The following is a 20,849-nucleotide window of genomic DNA, read 5'->3' as shown; positions in this document are numbered from 1 at the left end:
GGACCAGGGGAGACATGATAGCAGTCTTCCAATATCTCAGGGGCTGCCACAAAGAAGAGGGAGTCAAGCTATTCTCCAAAGCACCTGAAGGCAGAACAAGAAGCAATGGGTGGAAACTAATCAAGGAGAGAAGCAACTTAGAACTGAGGAGAAATTTCCTGACAGTGAGAACAATTAATCAGTGGAACAGAAGTTGCCTCCAGAAGTTGTGAATGCCCCAACACTGGAAGTCTTTAAGAAGATGTTGGATAGCCATTTGTCTGAAACCGGTATAGGGTTTCCTGCCTAGGCAGGGGGTTGGACTAGAAGACCTCCAAGGTCCCTTCCAACTCTGCTATTGTATTGTAAACATCCAGCTGTTCAGCAAGCAGGGCAGCAGACAGATGTTGCTCTCCGGTGCTTCCATCATCCCCATTGGCCGCAGCAACTCTCCCCCATAGCAAATATCTATTTAGCTCTCATCACTTCCCTCATCTAATCTGCTGGGTTTTTTTTCTGGCTTATGAATAAAAGCCCCCCCTTCTCCCTCTTCTGTGGATAGAGCATCCTTTCAAATGTTTCTCTTGGAAATATTTTCAGACCCCTGCAATCATGAATATCTGTATTTACTATAGAAGGACCGTTCAGGTAAGTCAACGGTCGATTTACTCTCCACATTGCAAGGGTGGGCCTGAGGCCGAGAGTAGCTCGCCTGAAAAGCAGCCCGTTTGGTTGACGGTCGAAGTGAAGGTTGGGCCAGAGCCTTCCTGGGTCTGTTGTGACTGGTTAATTGGAAAATCATCTTCCCAGTCTTGCCTCTTTGGATTTCTGTTTGCGTCCTGACCAACAGCTCCCTTGTTGGGTTTGTTTGCCTGAATAATTTTGGCCAACATTTTCCGCTAGTGACCTTAGCAACCGTTCCTAGTTGTCCAGGGCCCCGGACTCCTTGGTGGATCTGTAAATTTGCTGTAAATCCTGATTTAAAGCTCACAAAGTCTTCTTAGACTTTGGATTGCACAGGCTACTTAAAGCACAGCTCTCACTGGGGACCACCTGTGTTTCTGCATGACTTCTTGCCATGCTTCTTGACTGGAAAATAGAAGAGCTCAGAGTAGCTGCTGTGTAGAAGTATAGCAGACTGCCTCAACCGATGGATAATGGAGGTGTGTAAGAATCTTTGACCCGAATGTGTTCCCCAGAGCTCACCGTGCAGAGTATTTCCTTATAAAGTGCAATACGGGGAAGTGACCGGTTTCTTTTTTTAAGAATGCCACTCGCAGGGCAAGTTGGGAAGCCAAAGCCCTCCAGGCACCACTGCATCTTTCATTATTGGTAACGCCGGCTGTGGTTGCCAGGACCTGCACCTTGCAACATCTGGAGAGCCGCAAGCTCCCCACTCTAGGCCAAAAAAAAAAACCCTCCAAAGGCGCCAGTTATATTTTTTAAACTTCTCTGGTTTAGTGTCAGCTCTGAGCTTTTTCTCCCCTCCCTGCAGGGACCCTGAACGTGTTGATCAGACTTGGTGAGCATTTGCATCGGCCTCTCTTGCCTTGTCCGCATTTCTCCGATCAGCTCTCCAGACTAACATTTGCCTCCCCCACCCCACCCCTCTGCCTTCCTTTTTCTCAGGTCATAAAGCACAAGCAGCCAATAGGATGTGGAATCCATGGCTATTTGTTTAACGTTGGGGGTTGTCTTAACCTGTGAAATGTTTCCCTTGCAACAGCAGCTGGCTCATCTACACTGCTCCATCAGCAGATTATTATGGTCTTGGTCTTGTGGAGTCATGGGGCAGCTGATGGTAGCTCACAGGTTCTGGAACAATCAGTCCCAAATCTAAAAGCAAATAAAAGAGCTAAACAAACTCCAAGGGATAAAATGTAGGTAAAAAGTCAGTATTGTCCATAGTTTTATCAAGGACTCTGGCCTTTCTATCAGTCCCACCAGTCAATTTGAGGATTTGGTCAAAAGGAACCAATTAGTGGGCCTGGGTTTTCTTTGGGGGCAATATGATATTTTTGAGATATACCGTGGCAGGATTCCATAAACAGCCTCTGCTTCTCAAAATATCTCAGAAATTACCTCTCGTCCCACAGCAGGAGATTCTGCTGTGATCTCTTCCATCCTAAATCAGCAATCCTGATTTAACAAAAGAGTTTTTGCTTGGGATCATGTTTTTCTTTCTGTTTTACCAAAGTTCCCCTCCCGCTGTTTTTGTTTTGTTTTGTTTTTTCTTTGTTTGAATGCACAAGAAAACTCTGAAATCATTTATTCCAGCCTAGCTTGACTAGCCTAATAGAAAGATTTTAGCTCCATATTTGAAGGCTGATTCACCAGGGGTCAGTTTCCCCCCCCCCCCCTTTTTTTTTTTTTTAAAGCTCCCTTTTGCTTGCAGTTAGATTATGGGCAACATAAAACAAAATTACAGCCAAGTTGCAAAGATTAAATCAAAAGGGTTGGAGGGGTGGGGGGACTTATTCTGTGATATCCTTTTCTCTAGCATCACATCTCTCTAGGAAAGCCGCCTAAGGTTCGGAATAAGACTTTGGGATGAAACGCGAAAGGCGTTGCTTCACTCCATTGTCTCCGTTTGAGAAAGTGGCGCCATAAGCAAGGAGGGCGCTTTGTCTCGGGGGGACCCAGACCAGGTGCATGTGCTAGAATGCCCCCTGCTGATTGACCACTAGGCAGTCCTTCCGCTGCTACATCGCTCACGACCCATGGGCTGTTTTCCCTTGCGGCTGCTTGCTGTGTGACTTTGCATGGTGGATTCACGTTTTCTGGCGCTGAAGCCTCGGTGGGCTACAGTGGACTCCCTCCCTCCCGAGTCCTAACAGCTTCTCTCAGGCCACGTGATTTGCTCGCCATCCTCCGGGATCGGTTGGTATTAATGTTGGGGAAATCACCTGGAGGCAGAGCTCAAGTGTCCCATTGCAGGCAGCACAAGACACGTTGACCATCCGAAAGGGATTTTATGCCTCCTCCTGCTCCTGACCCCCTTGCATTGCAGGAATAGGCCCATCCCTGAAGGAACGCAGACCTTCACACCTGGGGTGGTTCTCCCTCCAGGAGGGCTCCTTTCTGCCTAATTTAAACCAGGCTGTTCTTGTTTAGAAATTGACTTTCTGCGTTGCAAACTCATGTTCGTGTTTTGTTTTGTTTTTTCCCCTTCCCGTTTCTGACCGAAGGAATTGTGGAAATGTGTTTTGCTCCAGCTGCTGTAACCAGAAGGCGCCGGTCCCCAGCCAACAGCTCTTCGAACCCAGCCGGGTCTGCAAAACCTGCTACAGCAGCTTGCACCCCAGTAGCTCCAGCCTTGATCTCGAACTGGACAAACCCATTGCTGCCACCTCAAACTGAGGCTCCAGCCTGGAAGGAAAACTGGGAGGAGACAAAGCTGCCTTTGTTCCCTCGAAGGAGACACACCGATTGCCGGTGGACTGAAAGCTGGTAGGATCGGAGGAGCTAATGCACTTTGAGCTGGAAGTACAGGTTACTGCTCAGAGAGAGAGAGAGAGAGGATGATGGGTAGGTAGATCCTGGCGGAGCAGGAGCAGTCCTTCCCCACTGTTACTTCCCAATCCCTTTCCATCCTTCTCATGTACATTTAGTGTGGATTTTGCAGGAAGAGGGGTGCAAGGGGTTTAGTGGGGGGGTCTCCCTGTGCTGCAGGCAGGCTGCTCTCCTTTTGCGCGAGGAGAGGAAGGTGAATTGCCAGAGAGATTACGAATACCTGTAGCATTAGGAGTAGTGCTTTCAGTCACTCCTGTGGCTTCCCAGCAGCCCCATGCTGTTTGGAGAGTTGTTGCTGCTAGAAGAAACGGAAACGGCCTTCTCAAAAGGACTCTTCCCCCTCTCTGTCCTCCCAAGAGCGGGCTGGGTTATGCCCGTCGCCCAAATGCAAGGGGTGGATTGCAGATCTCCACGCTGGGCACTCCTCTGTGGCCGAGGGCAGAGAAGCCTTGGCTAAGAAGAGATGCCTGCTTGCTTTGAGGGGAAGCGAGAGGAGAAAGGGGTGTCTTTAAACCGGCACCCCCCCGATGTAAAATTCTGTACATCCATTTTTATTTTTATTTTGTAAAGGAATCGGTGCCTAGGCTTTGACGATAGCTTTTGAAATGCTTCTCCTTGCCCCCATTTTAAACCTAGTTTACACAGAAAGTAGAGCTGCTTCACTGCACTCAATAGGCTTTGGGCAAAGTCAGGTGGCGTTGAGGTGTCCTTTTCACAAAACAACCCCATGAAGCAAGAGTGGGATGGCTTTACTTTGCTCTAGAGCTGGTTAGAATAGGTGGGTTTGCGGGAAGCCCCCCAAACGCGGCGTTAGGAAAAGAGATGGCCAGAACAACCTGAAACTGTTTTCCTCCCGCTCAGTTCGTTAATGTCACCCCATCAACATTTGATAAAGAGTCCTCCTATTTTTCTAAATTTTGTATTTTCCCTCCTCCGCTCTCTTTAAAATATGCTCAATTTATGGTTTTGGAGCGGGAGGAAGAATTACAATAGAGAGTTTATAATCTGTGATAAGATACTTGAATCCATCCAGAATCAATTCTTTCCTTATTGCTCTCTCCGGTTTTGTCTTGGAGAGCTTAGATTGGTACATGCAATCCCTGTCTTTCTGTGTCACCGCTTCAAACATCTTCCATATATATTTTCTCTGCAACGTTAGCCTTCATTACTACCAGCTGGGAGGTTCCTACACCCAGAACTGCCATAAGCTCACAATCCTGGCATGAAGCTCTGCAAGAGCCCTAAAGAGCAAGCTACATAACAACGGGCGTAAAAAGAGCAAGAAACACAACACCTAGGCTATTCTAAGCATTTGTGCTGTAATAACTAGACTGGCCTTCCATAGGGAAACTGGTTTAGTGAGCCTGTTGCCAAGGAGGAAATATAAAAGTGAGGCTTGTGAAAGAGTTTTCACTTTCATACTGATTCCAAGAAAGAAAATGTATGTCAATCTGTTTTCGTTCTTGATGTTTCAGTTTTCCCAGGTTGGTTGTGAAGGATGCATGTCTTGCATAGAACAAAATAATGCAGGGAAGACTTTTAAAAATAAGGATCCAAATTCCAGGAGCGCTTAGCCAGGAGCGCGTAACCATCTCCTTAATGCAGGCAGGGTGTAATTTCTTGGCACTCCTTGTCTGCTTCCAAGTGGGAGGACCGGTACAAAATTTCAGTGTCGTTTTCTCTCTCCCGCCCCCCTCCCCCAAAGGAATGAAACACCCTGGGAAAATCAGTAGAGGTATTACAGTTCCAGGCTGGGAACGTGGAAACAGGTTGTTGAAGTGACATACAGAAAGCTGGCTAATCTATGCTTTTACGATGCAACTGGTGTGCAGCGAGACAGTTTATAAACGAACAGAACAAAAAAGAATTAATAAAAGGGGAATGGTATTGTGTGATGCACTTGAGCCAGTGTGATTTTATGGTACAAGCAGATGCCGAAAAGGAGGCCTAACATTCAGCAGTTCATAAGAGGTGCCAAGGGGTCCCAATACGGGTTTTGAGGGTCTGTGATGTACAGTGTGAATAAACGCTTGCAGCTCTTAGTCTTTTGGATCAATGGAGCACTTTTTTTTATCCATATTTTCTCCCATTGGATGTGAAGCAGGAAACCCAGCGCTGTGTGTGTGTGTGTGTGTGTGTGTGAGAGAGAGAGAGAGAGAATGAATAGAGAGAGAATGAATAGAGAGAGAATGAATGTACTGCATAGATCTTCTAAAGGAGCAAAACTACTTTTATATTTTTCACTTTTTGTCAAATGTGGACTCAATACTTTAGAATGATTCAATATAGAAATAAAAATGAAATAAACTTTAGAGATTGCACAGAGGAACAATTGTTGAAGCTACTTCCTAATTTTTATCTGCCCCAATCTTTGTACTGTTATTTCCTCCTGCTGAAATGGGTCGGTCAGTCTGGAGGTTTTCTTCCCTTCATTTCAAGGCCGTCATATTTAAAAGCTAACCAGGCAATTTCATTTTCCTAGAGAGCTGTAAGGAATCCCCTTCATGTTGCTCGAAGCCTAAACCAGATTCAGTTTTCTGAGAACGTTGAAAGTGGTTCGAAAAGGCACTTTGACAAAGTTAAAAGCGCTGCAGTCCTCACTTGTGAAGAGACAATGGCACCCCCGGTATAACGACACCACATCATCATGTTTCTATATGCCCAGTTAATTGTGCTAACCACACCTTCCATAGTTGGGGTTTGTCAAGCGACACAATTCATATTAATAAACCAATGAGATGTGCATGCCGCAACTCTCTAGTCCCTTGGAATTCCACAAAGAGGAATACAATCACCATTTCCCCCCCGTTTCTCTGGTTTTCCAATTACCAGGAACCCGACCTACCTGAAAAGACGGTAAGTCACTTGAAGGGTTTATGGAAATTTCTTCCAGGCTACTGAGCCAGGCAATCGGAGGAGTTCTCTTGTGGATGTGGTGTTGTTTTTTTTGAGGGGGGAGGGGGATGTATTGCTTAACTGGGACATCATGGGTTTTTCTTGTTGTGATGGTTTTAAACTTTGTCTCACTGTGGGAAGAACAAACAAGCCAACAAGCCAGCTATCTCCCGGATGAGTAAATGACAACCAAAGGCTTCCATCTGAGAAAGAGAGTTTAACGAAACACTGAGCATTCACAGGAAAACTTGTGCTTCATGCTGGTACAACCTTTGTAAACCAATTTGTAATTTAGCCTGAGCTCTTTTGTGTTGGTTGCTTTTGGCTGTTTTGGGGAGCAATATCCTTTTGGAAAAATTATTCTTGTTGCTTTCTTGTTTTCTTTATCAAAACAACAACAACAATTATATATTTAAAGAAGAGCGATGACACTGTTTCTACCTTCAAGAATTATTTCAACTCAGTTTGTGAGTTCAGAAGCCAACTGACCATTTAACGTACAGTAGAGGTCTTTAATGTTAATTTTGAAACATTTGTCTACATGGGTCCTTTCAAGACTTGCTTTGGAAAGAAAATTGGAGACTCAGGTATACGCATACATAATACAGACAAGATTTCTCATCCAGGTCATGTCCTTCGCCAGGTGGCTTCTTTTGCATTCGTAATGCTTTCCTACAGTTTTCCTCTCAGAGAAGAATACCCATCATAAACCAAAGATTTATCCAGGGAGGCTGCTTTAGGATTGTAAGAACCCGCCTTTTCTTCTCTGTCCACAAGGCAGACATCCTCCTGACACCACCTGCAGAAGAGAGAAGAAAGTCTTCTACCTTCAAATTAAGACCAGTTTCAGACTCAGTCTGTCTCAACGTTGCTTCCTATTGCTATGATTGAAAGGTGATGGCACCTCTTGGCTACCAAGGCAGGTCTGTGACAATCAACATTCAATTATAGCAGAAAGCTTTGACAGCATCTGCCTTGAGGCCAGTGTGCACCAGCCCTGCCACTCAATTAAATGGCCTGTGCACATGTTTGCCCCTGCTCATGCAGGTGAGGATGTGCGTTTCTCTAGTTAAGGTGTGCAATCTTTTGGGTTTCTCAGTCTTTGCTTTGGAATTAGATGTAATGGATACCTCTGAGCAGCGTAGATGTTTGTGGCTGATGCGCCAGCCCTGGCGGCATGCTCCAGTAGAAGTACTCCTGTGGGAATTAAAGACATAGTCTGTGGACCTTTCCGATTCATCTTCCTAATGAGATCTGTCCTGTAACCTGAATCGGCTCTGCACTTGACCTCATGGGGAATTCTCCAGTGTAGGGAATAATTTGCAAGCTCCTTTGAAAGTCTTCCGATTAATCCCCATTAGAGGCATTTCAGGAACCACTTTCCCCTAAAGAAAACTGTGAAGCTTGGATTTGGGAGAACAGTTCACAGCATGAGCTATGGAAGTAGGAAAGAATCCTGAGCCTGTTAAATAATCAGAAGCATCCCTAGGACGGTGTAATGTCAGGATGCCTAGGAAGGTGATGCAACAGCTAAAGGCGACAAATAAGAGGCTTGGCTGAGCTCTTGACTTACAACCCCCAGGTTCCACTGCTTCAAATCCCATTTAAGGAAGAGAAGACTAATTTTACTGAGTTTAAATTTAATCCCAGCTCAAAATCTCTGGGTTTTCCTGCCCCCTTGATCAATTCAGTCTTGCACTGTTATCTTTGGCGTTTTTAGATTTCGAACATTAGCACACACCATTGCCAGCTTCAGTGCTGCACATATCATGGGCTAGTTTTTCTGATGCTCTAATCAACCTGCTTGCCAACAGCTACAGGGCTTGGGATCAATTTTGGTTTCCTGTCTGTTCCATCTTTACAACAAGAGCTTTGTCCTTTTTAAAGCATTGCATACAAACCCCAAATGCTGGATTGTTTTAGAGGACTATCAGTCAAAGTCTTTCTGAGCAACACTCAATGTCTCTCTGAACAACATTCAACAATCTGAGATGATTTTGTGGCAAGGAAGCAATTCTTTCACTACCTTCATAGATCCATGCCAGAGTATAGGCAAAGTCTCTCGCTGCAAGCTGCCAGCCAGCTTCTCCCTTTGAGTCCATTCTTCGAAGAAACTGCTTGAGTTTTTGCAGATTATTCTGAATTATTTGCACAGAAGCCTGCAGTTCGGAGTGCCGGGTAGCTGCCTCCAACTTGGCCTGCAAGGGATCCCCCCCAAGTCACAGTAGAAACACACATAATAACTCACTGTACTTCTGGCAAGCAAAAGAGGTTACTCAGCTGCTACTTCTTTGAAGGCAGAATACTCTATTCCCACCAAACAAAATAAGGATAGGTTTAGTGGCACCTCAAAATGAACTGATGACCTAAGCACCCGTGGGGAAGAGTGTCACAGCTTTGTTCAGGCTAAGGACTGGGCTGGTCTTTGGAGGGTTACGTACCCAAAATTGTGGGTGGTACTAGCAAAACTGATCTTAAATCGTTTGCATTTAGCTAAAATTTACTTAATACAACGCCTCCCCAATCAGATGTCAACATTTTTCTTCTGACACCTTAAATGTTGTTATGGAATTGCCATTTTTAGAGGTCTCTAGGTCTGCCTGTGCTTTAGATTTAAGATCCCTGGATTGGTTTCTATTTTGGCAGATGAAGCTTACGTTTTTCACCCCGAATGTAGGCAAAATAAGTAGTGTAGCAAATTTGGACTGTGCTACTTAAAAGACCAATTTCTATCATGGAACAATTTCTGTTAACTATGAACAAGATGAATCAACTGCCAACTACAGCAAAGTGACTTCTGAAGGGGCAATAGCAGCACATCAACATCAATAAAGACCGTCTCGGTTTTACACGAGGCCGACTGAGCCTGTTGCTCCTATCAGGCACATCTCAGGTACCAATACCTATAAATGTGGTGTGACAAACTCAGGTATTGGGACCTACCTGGGCAGCGCAGAAAAAGACATCCAGCACTTTTCCTTGGCTCTTGAGAATGCAGCGCAGAACATCCAAGGACAGGATGTTGGTGGTTCCCTCCCAGATGGATAGCACCTGGCGGCGAAAGAGAGGCAGAGCTCAAAGGCAGAACAACCGCTGTCATTCGTGACTCTGCAAATGTACCTTTACACACTTTCCTTTGTAAGTGTGTTTGTTTCCAAATATTTAGAACTTGTCCAAGCGTTACAGAATGCCCCTGTTCAGCTTGAAGGACATTTTATTTCCTTAAATAAGAACTTTCTGAGTATTCAGAGGCCCTGAATTACTTTTCCCCCTTTGTGATCTCAGAAACATTGTGATAACATTTTATGCCAGGAAGAAAAAGTAGAACAAAGGGACTAAGGTGCAGATTTCTCTTCCCTGCTTTTTCTCCCTAAAATAGCAGCAGGATGCAAGAAAGTAGAGAAGGAGTAAAAAAAAAAAAAAAAAGCCCAGTGCTTCTTTACCTGGCTGTCCCGAAGAATAACAGGCAGTCCTGTGTCTTCCATGAAGCCTTGTCCTCCGAAACACTCCAGGCCTTCGGAGACCACGGCGATAGCCTGAAATACAAACTGACTTCTTGTACACATCTGACAAATATGCCAGGTTCCAGATACTTAAGTGTTTGAATATTTTTGTTTTTGTTTATTTTGATCTTTTGCTAAGCCACATTTACTGGGGGATTCGGGGGCCTGTTTGCTTATGGCCTTCAGCCAAACCAAATAACCAGGAACCAGAGTAGCTCCTCTTCTGACAACTCCATTTCATTCAAAGGCGTCTTACCTTCATGAGTGTGTGAAAAAAAACGGATGCCTTTGAATCAACGTCGTTAGGGAAAGAAGGGCTGATCTGATCCCTTAGACCAGGGATGTCAAACTCGCGTCGTCACAGCGGCGTAACATGACGTATCGAGACTCTTTCCCCCTTTGCTAAAACGGGTGTGTGCATGGCCAGCACATGACACATCCAGCCCATGGGCCGGGAGTTTGACATCCCTGCCGTAGACTCAATGGCCAAACAGCCCGGTCAAGAATATAACAGCCTGCGCAGATGTTTCCTTCCCCTCATCCCCTATTAATATCTGCCCTGAATAGGTGCCCTCTTTGCCCGTCGTGGGCACCGCTTAGCCCATGGCATCAAACTGAGCGTGACCTGCTTTGCCGTATAAAGTTTAGCGAGAGGGGTCAGCAGCCTCAGCATGAGCTTCTCCTGCTCCGTCGCCATCTTCGTTTCTTCCAGGCCAAGCAGTTTCGCCAGCTCCATCACCAGGAGGAACGCTGCTTGGCTTTGCACCTGCAGAAGTGGGAAGGCAGTTTGTCTGAGCAAGACTGGCACATTTTGATACTGGCAACTTCCTCCCTCCCTCTACAACTACCCGGAGCAATAATCACATGGCAAACAACAAACCACGGTTTGCAAGCGGCAATGGCAGTTTCCCTGTGTGGGGCAAGTTCCTGGACAAATCCCTGCAGTTTCCTTGGAAAGGTTTTCGGAAGTGATTTACCCGTGACTGCTGCTGCTTCCTAGTGCCCAAGGTCACCCCGCTGGCCTTGGACTTCAGGTCGGACTGGAATCCCCATTTCCCAGCCTTGTGCCCTCCCCACTACAGCCACTGCCTCTCCTTCCCTAGTCGGTTAAACTTTCTGAATCTTACCTGCTTCGTTCTGTTGTTAAAGTTCTCCACTTGAACGCTACTTTCCCTACACTGGCATTTGATTCCAAACAATATTAGGAGAACATGCTGGACTCTTTCCCAAGTGCCCCTGACCCAAGAGGGCGTGCGCTCACCTCCATTCGTGCCAGAGTTTGCACGTGCAAAGGGTGATCTTTGAGGGGTTTTCCAAAGGCTTCCCTTTTGGTGGCGTAATCCCGTGCCAGGTCAACAATTCTGTGGATGGGAGCCAAGCCAGGCACAGGGATTAACTGTTGCCTTTGCTCTTACTTTTAAAATGTATTTCTGCTATTTCCCAGAATTTAATTCCATTCTTTAATTAAAGCATAACGTCAGGGAATCGGTATATAATATTATATACTCGAGGGATATAACATTAATAGAATAAAAATGCTAGGAACTTCTTCCTCTATCAAACCAACTTCTAGGTAGCAAAATTATTTCCATTTCACTTTATACAGACTAAGCAGGGGTTGTCAAACTTTTTGAACAGGGGGCCGATTCACGGTCCCTTACACTGTTGGGGGACCGGATCGGCTGGATGGGCGTGGCCAATCTGACTGGGTGGGCATGGCCAATTTAGCAAATCCATATTGCCTTCATCCTTGCTGTACTTGCTCAACTCAAGGAATCTATTTACTTAAGACACTCCCCCCCCCCCCCCCCCGCAAAAAGGGAAAAACAACGCAAACTTACTTGCCTGAGTGCAGGCTCCTTATAATGGGCCATTAAAAAAAGAATAAAACATACAGGACTTCCTTCAAAATAGCTCTTGATCATATGCTTCGGATGACCACACAATAAACCAGACCGAGAACTGTACCTATTAAGACTGCAACTAAAACCCCCAAGATGAACGTTGAGAGACATTGGAAGCAGGCGGAAGAAGGCGAGAATCAACACACAAACACACCCAGCCTCCAAGGGTGAATTAAGAAGGGATAACGGACCCTCAGACTGTTGGGGGCTGGTCTATAGTTTGAAAAAAAAAACATGAACAAATTTCTATGAACACTGCACATATCTTCATTTGCAGTGCAAAAAAAAACCCCATGAAATAATGCAACGTTTAAAATGAAGAACAATGTTAACCAACATAAATATACAACTAATTCAAAGGGAAGTGTGGGCCTGCTTATTTGGGATAACGGGGCTAAAAAATCTTTTAAGCCTGGGGGAGAATTCACAAACCAATTTGCTTTTTGCCACACTTGTGCATGTGTATATTTACACCCACGGATATCTACCAGAATTGTTCAGCAACCAATTTGGTGGATGTGTTTTATATACGGGAAGAATCAAAGCAGTGGGGGAATTCTCTCTCCTTCGAGGCATTCTACTGCGGCTGCATTTGAATGCGTGTTAGCCAACTTCCCCTGATTTTGAAAAAGCTAGAAGAGGTGGAGACATGTCTTTTAATGGATCACATGGCTGTGAAAACTTCTGAAAGGCTGTTTTTAAAGACTTTTAGTGACCTTTAAAGACTTGATGGATCACATGGTTGTGAAAAACATCTGAAAGGCGGTTTTTAAAGAATTTTAAAGACTTTTAAAGCACTTCTTTACAAGCTGGCAGCTGCTTTTCATCCCACCACTCCATGGACCGGATACTTTGCATTGGCCGGCCATATCCGGCCCACGGGCTATAGTTTGAGGATGCCTAAACTAAAGGAACACTCAGGAACATGCTGCCAATAATGGAGAACAAAATAGGTATTTTTCTTGACATATTCTTTTGCTTGAAACAAAAATTTGCAGATAGATGTCAAAACGCTTAATACACCTGAGTATTCCTTTACTTCAGGTCATAAGTAAGATGGCCAACATTTTCAGGTGACACCATATCTCCCCTGGCCTCTATAAGAGCGTTTAGGAGCAATAATTGTTTAAAAAAAATAAAAACAGTCCTTCTCTATTATGCCCCACACATAAATGAAGCCCAATTTATGGTCAAATCTCAAATCCACTCACATCTGTGATATGTCTAAGTAAAACTGATCCACAAGCAGAATTCTATTTGGAAAAGTTAAAAAAACGAGGAAACGGAACTCCGCAAGAGTATTCAATGAGCAATTTGGAAGTCAGGAGACTCCAGGCTTCCTTTTCAAATTGTTCATGCCAATTAAGCTTTGCCTAATTATCCTTCAGATAACAGCAGAACAGAATTGGTTCGAATTTTGCCCAGTTCTTCCTAGTTGCTTCCACTTCTCGTGGGGTGGATTGAAAGTTACCTTCTCATATTACGAACTGCAAAGATGGAGTTATGGATCCTAGTGATGTTCAACATGTTGGCAATGCAAGCTACCCCCTGGCCTTCTGCAGAGATCTGAAAACAAAGAAAAAGCTTCAGACCGCAGTATCTGGATATGTAATATGTAATACAGCCCAGGTTCAAATCCCAGTAAGGGTATGTCTAGCTGATGAGAGCTAAATAGCTTGAAATAGATCTATACTAGTCTCCCTTTATTTATTTATCAGCACAAATACAACACAAACATAGCAAAGGCAACATTAAAATAAAAATAAGGTTTTCTGCCTGGATGGTCTTCTGTAATGAGCTGAAGGACAGAAAGGGGGAGTAGTGAGAGCCCTCCCATATTTGGGCATACCAGGGGTTGTAACACACATACATACATATTTATATTTATATTATTTATATTTGTATGTGTGTGTGTGTGTGTGTGTATGTATGTATGTATGTATGTATGTATGTTGTATTTGTGCTGATAAATAAATAAAGGGAGACTAGTATAGATCTATTTCAAGCTATTTAGCTCTCATCAGCTAGACATACCCTTACTGGGATTTGAATCATATTTGGGCATACCAGGGGTTGTAACACAAATACATATATATATATATAAAACAGTCCCATAACAGCGAGATGGGCAGCATAAATATTTAGTAAATAGAAGTCGTTCTCAATCTACAGCCATTCGTTTCGTGACTGAAGCTATAATGGCACTGAAAAAAAGTGACTTATGACCACTTTTCACATTTAATAACCATTGCAGCATCCCTGTGGTCACACCATCAAAATTCAGATGATTGGCAACTGGCTTATATTTATAACCGTTGCAACGTCCAGGAGACTTGTAATCGCGACCTTCTGACAAGCAAAGTCAACGCGGAAGCCAGTTTCATTTAACAACCAACTTAACTGCAGTTATTAACAAGCGTGGCAAGAAAGGTAAATAAATACTCCATCACAATTGGCTGATAGACGCAAAAAAGAACTCTCTTGCCTGCCCCTGGTTCCTTGATACATTGCTTGCAAGTCTCAAGCTTTTTTGTTGTTGTTGTTAACTATAAAGCTGATATTTACTTACTATTCTAATCTTTTCAAATACTCTGCAGCAGACACTAGAGGTGAGGGTCTTCCCTTGAGTAGCTTTTCCACTCAGAAATGTTCATGCAGAGCCTGATCAACTCTCTGTTATGAATGCTTCAATCTGTAATCCTTTTTAAGGCTACACTCACACCTGCTGGTATAAATCCGTACGCTAGCTGGGGAATTCTGGGAAATGAAGTCTACCTATTCCAAAGTGGCCAAGCCTGAAAAACACTGGTCTAAGTCATCCCCTCCATCTTGCTGATTCTCTCCTTTAAAAACTAGCAGCCCTCCCTGCCCAACTGCAATCTCTGTGCTCCTCTCAATGTACTGAATGGAGGAAAATGCTTTCCTCCGGGGCTCCTACCAGATGTGCTCGAGCTCCATCCAGCAACAGCTCTGCAGTTGGCAACGACCTCGTGCCCATCTTGTCTTTCAGCCTCTCTATCTTTATGCCGTTCAGCTTCCCATCCTCATACGTTTTCAGGTAGAAGAGGGAGAGGCCCCTGGAGCCCTGCCACACAAAAGATGCTAGTGTCAGACCAAACAAACCGAGCTGGAATTCGGACATTACTGACCGCACAATTACTTGCAAGCTGCTGTTTCCTATTCCTTGGGTCGGCCTGGGAATCTGACCTGTTTTATCTGCCCATCAGGGCCCACGATCCTTGCCAGGGTCAACGTCATGTCTGAATCAGCCGCTGATGTGAACCATTTGAAACCGTGCAGGCTGTAGGATCCATCTGGAAGTTCCTTTGCAACAGTTTCTGTTCCACCTCCTGGGGAAAAAACCGTATTCTTGGGCCACAAATTTCCTCTAACAGATGTCCAATGACCACTGATTGATTAGTTAGATTTTGATTCTGCTTTTCATTCATGAGTTTATGGGGACCTTCCCAACCCCCTCTTTCTATTTCCCCAGCACAAAGCTGTGAGGTAGGTTGGACTTCAAGAGGTAGTGCCTGCTCAAACAAATCTTTTGTTACAGCCCGATCAGATACCAAACCTTAAAACACCCAAATGCCTTTTAAAAATTATTAATAGTTGGATAAGCTGGCAGCGCAATTCCTCTAAAGATATGTTGGAAGGTTTCCAGTTTCATCAGGGGTATTAGGGTAATTTCTCTGTGAACAAGGTATCTGATTTTATCTGCCATCTGTGATTGCAGAAGAATAGCATTAACAAATAATCTAGAAGATAATCTCTTGTATAGCCATTGTGCAAGTTGTAGTTTATGGGCATCCCAATTCCCCTTTTTATAGAATAGCATGCATAAAGCAAACACAAAAATCAAAGCATAGCAAAAAAAAAACCTACAAAACCTGTCTGGAAAACAAGCCTAACATAGGAATGTAACTTCTCTAAATGCAGACTGGTGAATAAATCAGCCTACCCGAATACTCTCTTGTTTACTAAACTCTATTATTTCAGAAAGAAAGGATTGGGTCTCCCATGTTGCACCCCCTTACCAACATCCGAGCCGCCTTTGCGTTCAGTCATCCATTGGCCAGAGATCCAGAATGTCTTGGGATCACCTGATGTCAAATGAGCATAGGCTTCTTCCAAGGGTTTTGGGATGCCTAAAGACTGTTGGAGTTGCAGGCAAGAGACAAAAGGCAGATACTGTATGTAGATGTGTGCAGAGATGAAATGTCTGTCAGCCTGCCTTCAATTCCTATACGAGATGGGTTGGCACAAGCAAGAGGGCTAAAAGTACATGGATAACCTATTTGCAGCTGGATAGTCAGGATCCCTGTAGATATTTATTTTTTTTCAATTCAATTTATTTGTGCTTCTAGACCGCCCCCTCTCCCAGAAGGATAGAAAGAGCTATGACTATTCAACAGGTGTAAAATGGATGTGGCTTTCCAGTTTGTTAGCATAAGACAGAGGGATAGGGGATAGGACGGAGAGACTTTTACAAATGTTAGTAAGGACACCTGGAGGTTTTAAATAACAAAAACAGTCACTTAGCCCATCACTTCCCCCTTTGCAACATTAAAGACTTACCTCAATTACTTTTGCTGCTCCGTCGGTCATGGCTAGAGAGCATGCATAGGAAGCAGAAAAGGACATAAAAATATACATCTTGGCAATCTGATAAACACGGCTGTGAAAAGAGAAATACATAGGTGTACTTGGCACGCCTCCTCAAAATGCCCATATGGCAGATTTGAAACACTGGAAGAGAAAAAGGATTTCTGAGGAAGCAGTTGGTAAATTGAAGTTGACTCCATGGAGAGCAGAGCCCAGGACTGCCGCAAAATGAGGAAGGAGCCAGCTTCTCAGAATTCCTGTCTGGAATTCTGAGCAAGGAGGGGACTTGGGATCGCCCAACATGTATTCTGGATAGCAGCTCCCCACCAGGAGACCAGAAGAGAATAGATTCCCACACGTTTAGAGCCCTGGGATACAAGCCATCTTCAGTCAAGCTGTGGTTTGCCAGCTTCACAAGGAGATTGGATTTGCATCCATCCTTTTTAAATCACTTCTGGAAACTGCTGAAGTTCTTCATATCCAAAAAGCAGTTACCAATTCAGTTTGTTGCGGTAGTAGACCAGTACAAACAGAGTGGTGTGTGTGTGTGTAAAAGTTATCATAGTAGATGATAAATGTTTAAGACAAAGTTAAAATACATTTGTAAAAGACCTAATATCTATAAGTGAGAAGAAGCAGGATAGCCAGGTTTCTATCAATCTTTATTATGGTCACAGACCAGCATAAAAATTAAACATTAAAATGAGACAGAATGTTACGGAACAGGGCAGTATGTATAGGGATATTTAATCTGGTAAATAAATCTTTATGGAGGGGGAAATACAACAGGACATGAGGGATAGTTTCACAATCTCAGCTCATATGGAACCTGTTTATATGGGCCCTTCAGAACTGCTTGGGCAGGGGGTTGCAATATGCCAGGGTTAATACCAGTGGTGAAATTCCAAACTTTTCCCTACCAGTTCTGTGGGCGTGGCTTGGTGGTCATGTGACTGGGCGGACGTAGCTGCGCAACTGACTCACACACAATGTAAAAAGCTGCTGGACTTCACATAAAATGTCCCCTGCAACAAGTAGGAATCGGGCACAGCCGATCGCCGGAACTTCTTTTTACTTCTTAAAGCATTTTTTTTTCTACCGCTTCGTAACCTTTCACCCCTGGTGAATAGATTTAGAGATGTTTGTGCAGGGGGCCCTGCCTACTCCAAAAAATGTACTTGGGTGAAGTTGGCAGTGTCTTTCCCAAGGCTCATTTCTAACTGGACCATGCAAGCGAGCCAAGCTGTATGTGTGGGATCTAGATAATGCATGAAATCAGTCCCCACTCCTCTCCACCTCGGGTCCCTGGAAGAATTGTTTTCCATGGAACGGTATCCAAAAGATTGGAGACTGCTGATTTTACGGGTCTAAAGACCAGAATCCTTACATTGAAAAGAAAGGACTATGAGGTTGGATTATTTGGTTGAAATATACGTTGTTGTTTCTGGTGTCTCTTAATGGACTTGAATCAAAGTGGATTTAATCAATTATTATTAAACAAAAAAACCCCACCAAACATTAAGCCACACTAGGAGCCAAGAATATGCAAGAGATTGCCAAGCAGGTTCACATGGCTTTGCATGGCTCCCATAAACCACAGCGGTACCTCCAACAGGAATATCTCCTTTTATAACCTTCAGCCACAAGGCTCTCCTCAGCAGAGATGTCCTTCAGCCTCTTCCAGGCTGGGCAGGTGATCACCTGGTCCACACGGTCTCCCCAGGCATCAAAATGCAATAATCTTGGTGGATTCAGCTCACACTCACGGCCCAAGAAGTTAATTTCATCTCTCACACGAGCTCCGAACCGTTCCAGGTCAATGTTCACCTCGGCAAACACCTACAAGGTCAATGCATAAATATGGAACGTGAAGAGGTGGTGGGACAGAAGGTAGTTTTGAAAGGAGCTAAGTTGAGGAGCTGCTGATGTCTTTCTTATTTGGCCAGTGGTTTCATCCATTGTTGCTTCTTCAAACAAGCTAAGTTTGTGGTTAGTTCTCAGAACAACCAAGTCGCCTCTCAGTGTCTTTCCTAAAAAAAAAAACACTCAGAATGTATATGGGCTCAGTTGCAAGCTGAGTTCACTGTATTTCCATCACCCTTTTCTTGGGTAAAACAATTGATGAAAATACAGCATTGAAAAGGGATATACATGAATCAAAAATTTTGGTGGTTTTACAATAGAATACAATAGCAGAGTTGGAAGGGACCTTGGAGGTCTTCTAGTCCAACTCCCTGCCTAGGCAGGAAGTTTTCTGAAGGCCTCCAGAGCTTCTTTAGCTCTTTAGCCTGAGTGGGAATCTAATGCATGATTTGTCTTTGGGCAGCTGGAGGAAAAAAACCAAATATAGACTGTTTGTATATTAAATGTACAACTTGTCTTGACTATTAAACATTTGTTTGACAACAGTTCAAAGTTATGAAGGCCAGTGACTTATAACCTTTGAGCTGCTGGTGATATGGATGATTTACCTATGGTGGAATATTACAAAGTGTACCACATTTGTTGTACATAATTATTTATTTATTTATTCATTTATTTATTCTTAGCGCTTATAGACCGCCCCCTCTCCCGAAAGGGACTCGGGGCGGTGTACAGTCCATATCAAAAATACATCGTGAATAACTATAAAACTTAGAAAATTAAAATTATTAAGTAGGTAGACGAATAAATAAGAGGAGGATAAAAAGATGTACAGAACTGTACTGCTAAGTAAATAATTTAAGATTTAAAAATTTAAAACCCCAAACAAATATCCTAAAAAATTAAATTTAAAAGAACAATCCCCCTAAAAAACCAGTAAAAAATATGTATGCCAGGAGGTAGACGTTATAATTATGCCAGGCCAAATTTAACAATTTTCAGGTTGCATTGCATAAGGTAAGGGTGATAAAAAATGTTACTCACTCAATGTGGCTGAGCCAGAACTCCAAAAAGCCACTGTGGCTAATGGTGAGAACAGCAATATTACAAGGACCACAGGTGTTTAACCTGTAGATGCTACAAATTAAGTATGCTTTTGTATAATCATTTGTTTGCAATGGTATTTGTATCAAATTGAAACTCGATTGCTGTAATCTAATGAGTGAATTGAATCATTGATTTTTTTTTTCAAGGCTGCAAATGTGTATTTTCCAGAATCAGGATGCTCGTGTAAACATTGCATTCCATTCCTCTGTTATCTTACTATCTCCCTCAGGCAAGCAATGGTGTCAACATATATATATGCCAAAGGTATTGCCTTAAATATTTTTCCTTTTGATAATGTTGCATTACACAGTTTGCCTGAATAAACAGCAGAGACAGCAGAGACAGGGCTCCAAAAAATGGAAATATTGAAGTTTAAAACTACTTCAGGAAAAAAACATTCCAACCTTGCCATCATAACTCTAAAAGGAGAGGGAGCTCTTTTCATGGAAACTCAGTTTACTCCCCGCCCCCCAACATATTAAGTTCCTAATTAATTTCTACAGATTAATATGCCAGTTTACTTTCCGTCTCAGCATGATGTAAACTTTCCTGTCCTATTTTGTAACCTGACACCATCTGGCCGGGAGAAAAAAAGTGTACCCCTTTGAAGAAGGTTGGAAAGGGCAGGCTTACACAAGAGGCCTCTCCTATGGCTTGAGGCCCTGTCAGGAAGGGAGGAAGACTCTGTTCTTAATCTTTGGCATTAAAAGGGTGCAAACTGTGCTTGGAAGAGGAATGGAAGATGCTAGAGGAAAAAAGCTACCCTTTAGCTGCTAAGGCAGCTCTAGTCCCAGGAACAGTGAAGGGTTCCCCCACTCCAAGTATTTTCATTTCTCCCTTCTTTCTGCTTTTTGCCCCAGCAAGTGCGGGGCAGGCAGCGGTCCCAAATCTGAGACGCAGAGAATTGGAGCTTTCCGACCCGGTTGGCACTCTCCTAGAGCCCTCCGGCTGGAAGGAGCCGCGGAGGTCTTCAAGTCCACCCCCTTGCCCGGGCAGGAGTCCTCGTTCATCTAGCGCAGCGGTTCCCGCACCCTCCGGTCCCTATCCGGTCAAGGGACCTCGGAAGTGGCCGAGCAAAAGCGGTGGAGAGGGGGCCAGGGGCGGAGAAGCGCCGAGCCATCCCTGCGGCCCCCACCGCCGAGCCCCCGCCTGGCGCTCACCCACCTGGGCAGGCAGATGGGCTCTCAGGTAACCCTGGAGCAAGGGGTCTTCCAGGTAGGGGTTCCCCATCCGAGGCGCCTCCATCTTTGCAGAGGGTTCCTGGAGCGCTCCGCAGCCTCCCGCTTCCCGCAAAGGCTCCCGCTGGAAAAGTGCCACGGCGTCTAGGGAGAGGTTTTGCCCTCCCGCCCCTCGCAGGGCGTTCCTGCACGGGTTGGGGATAGGCGGGTGCCCGGGGCAGGCGCGAGTGGGAGAGGAAAAGATCGCAAGTCTTCGGGCAGCTCTCCCACCCCCGGAGCGTTATCAGAGCAGCGGGCGG

The 20,849-nt window shown here is 44.3% G+C and overlaps 2 protein-coding genes across 10 annotated transcripts in view; one reads left to right on the top strand and one right to left on the bottom strand.

The window, feature by feature from the left end:
• Nucleotides 1–5,534, top strand: part of MTMR3 (myotubularin related protein 3) — a 50,472-nt gene extending 44,938 nt beyond the window's left edge. For 3 of the 8 annotated variants that reach the window (XM_081966437.1, XM_081966432.1, XM_081966433.1), the window contains 2 exons: nucleotides 1,475–1,501; nucleotides 3,168–5,534. In XM_081966437.1, the coding sequence (XP_081822563.1) occupies nucleotides 1,475–1,501; nucleotides 3,168–3,339 (199 nt within the window). In that variant the 3' untranslated portion in view covers nucleotides 3,340–5,534. The remainder of the gene's footprint in view (nucleotides 1–1,474; nucleotides 1,502–3,167) is intronic. The other 5 variants (XM_081966439.1, XM_081966436.1, XM_081966438.1 and 2 more) reach the window with 3 other exon arrangements.
• Nucleotides 5,535–6,589: 1,055 nt separating this feature from the next.
• On the bottom strand, nucleotides 6,590–20,770 carry LOC309399023 (acyl-CoA dehydrogenase family member 11-like). Of its 2 annotated transcripts, none has more exons than XM_081966469.1 (14): nucleotides 20,537–20,770; nucleotides 18,009–18,241; nucleotides 16,376–16,475; nucleotides 15,835–15,952; nucleotides 15,002–15,144; nucleotides 14,733–14,879; nucleotides 13,266–13,360; nucleotides 11,152–11,251; nucleotides 10,516–10,656; nucleotides 9,831–9,923; nucleotides 9,331–9,438; nucleotides 8,414–8,585; nucleotides 7,518–7,584; nucleotides 6,590–7,210 (listed from the first exon to the last, which is right to left on the bottom strand). In XM_081966469.1, the coding sequence occupies exons 1-14, from the start codon at nucleotides 20,615–20,617 to the stop codon at nucleotides 7,060–7,062; spliced, it is 1,749 nt and encodes a 582-aa protein (XP_081822595.1). In that variant the 5' UTR covers nucleotides 20,618–20,770; the 3' UTR covers nucleotides 6,590–7,059. The 2 variants fall into 2 exon arrangements, with proteins under 2 accessions (XP_081822595.1, XP_081822596.1); XM_081966470.1 differs by having other exon boundaries at nucleotides 6,590–7,186; nucleotides 20,537–20,761.
• Nucleotides 20,771–20,849: the final 79 nt, after the last annotated feature.

Source organism: Natrix helvetica, assembly GCF_964273705.1.
Source record: "Natrix helvetica genome assembly, chromosome: 14".
In the NCBI taxonomy this organism is placed as follows: Eukaryota; Metazoa; Chordata; class Lepidosauria; order Squamata; family Natricidae; genus Natrix; species Natrix helvetica.
Note: the sequence above shows the minus strand (reverse complement) of the source record. Positions and strands in the feature narration are given on the sequence as shown.

What these genes read in the sequence shown, in the direction of transcription:
- LOC309399023 (XM_081966469.1), bottom strand. Translation starts at nt 20,617, where the DNA reads ATGGAGGCGCCTCGGATGGGGAACCCCTACCTGGAAGACCCCTTGCTC. An exon ending in GAGCAGCAAAAGTAATTGAG is followed by an intron (nt 15,953 to 16,375) that starts GTAAGTCTTTAA and finishes CAACTCCAACAG; the next exon opens with TCTTTAGGCATCCCAAAACC. An exon ending in ATGGAGCTCGAGCACATCTG is followed by an intron (nt 13,361 to 14,732) that starts GTAGGAGCCCCG and finishes CTTTGTTTTCAG; the next exon opens with ATCTCTGCAGAAGGCCAGGG.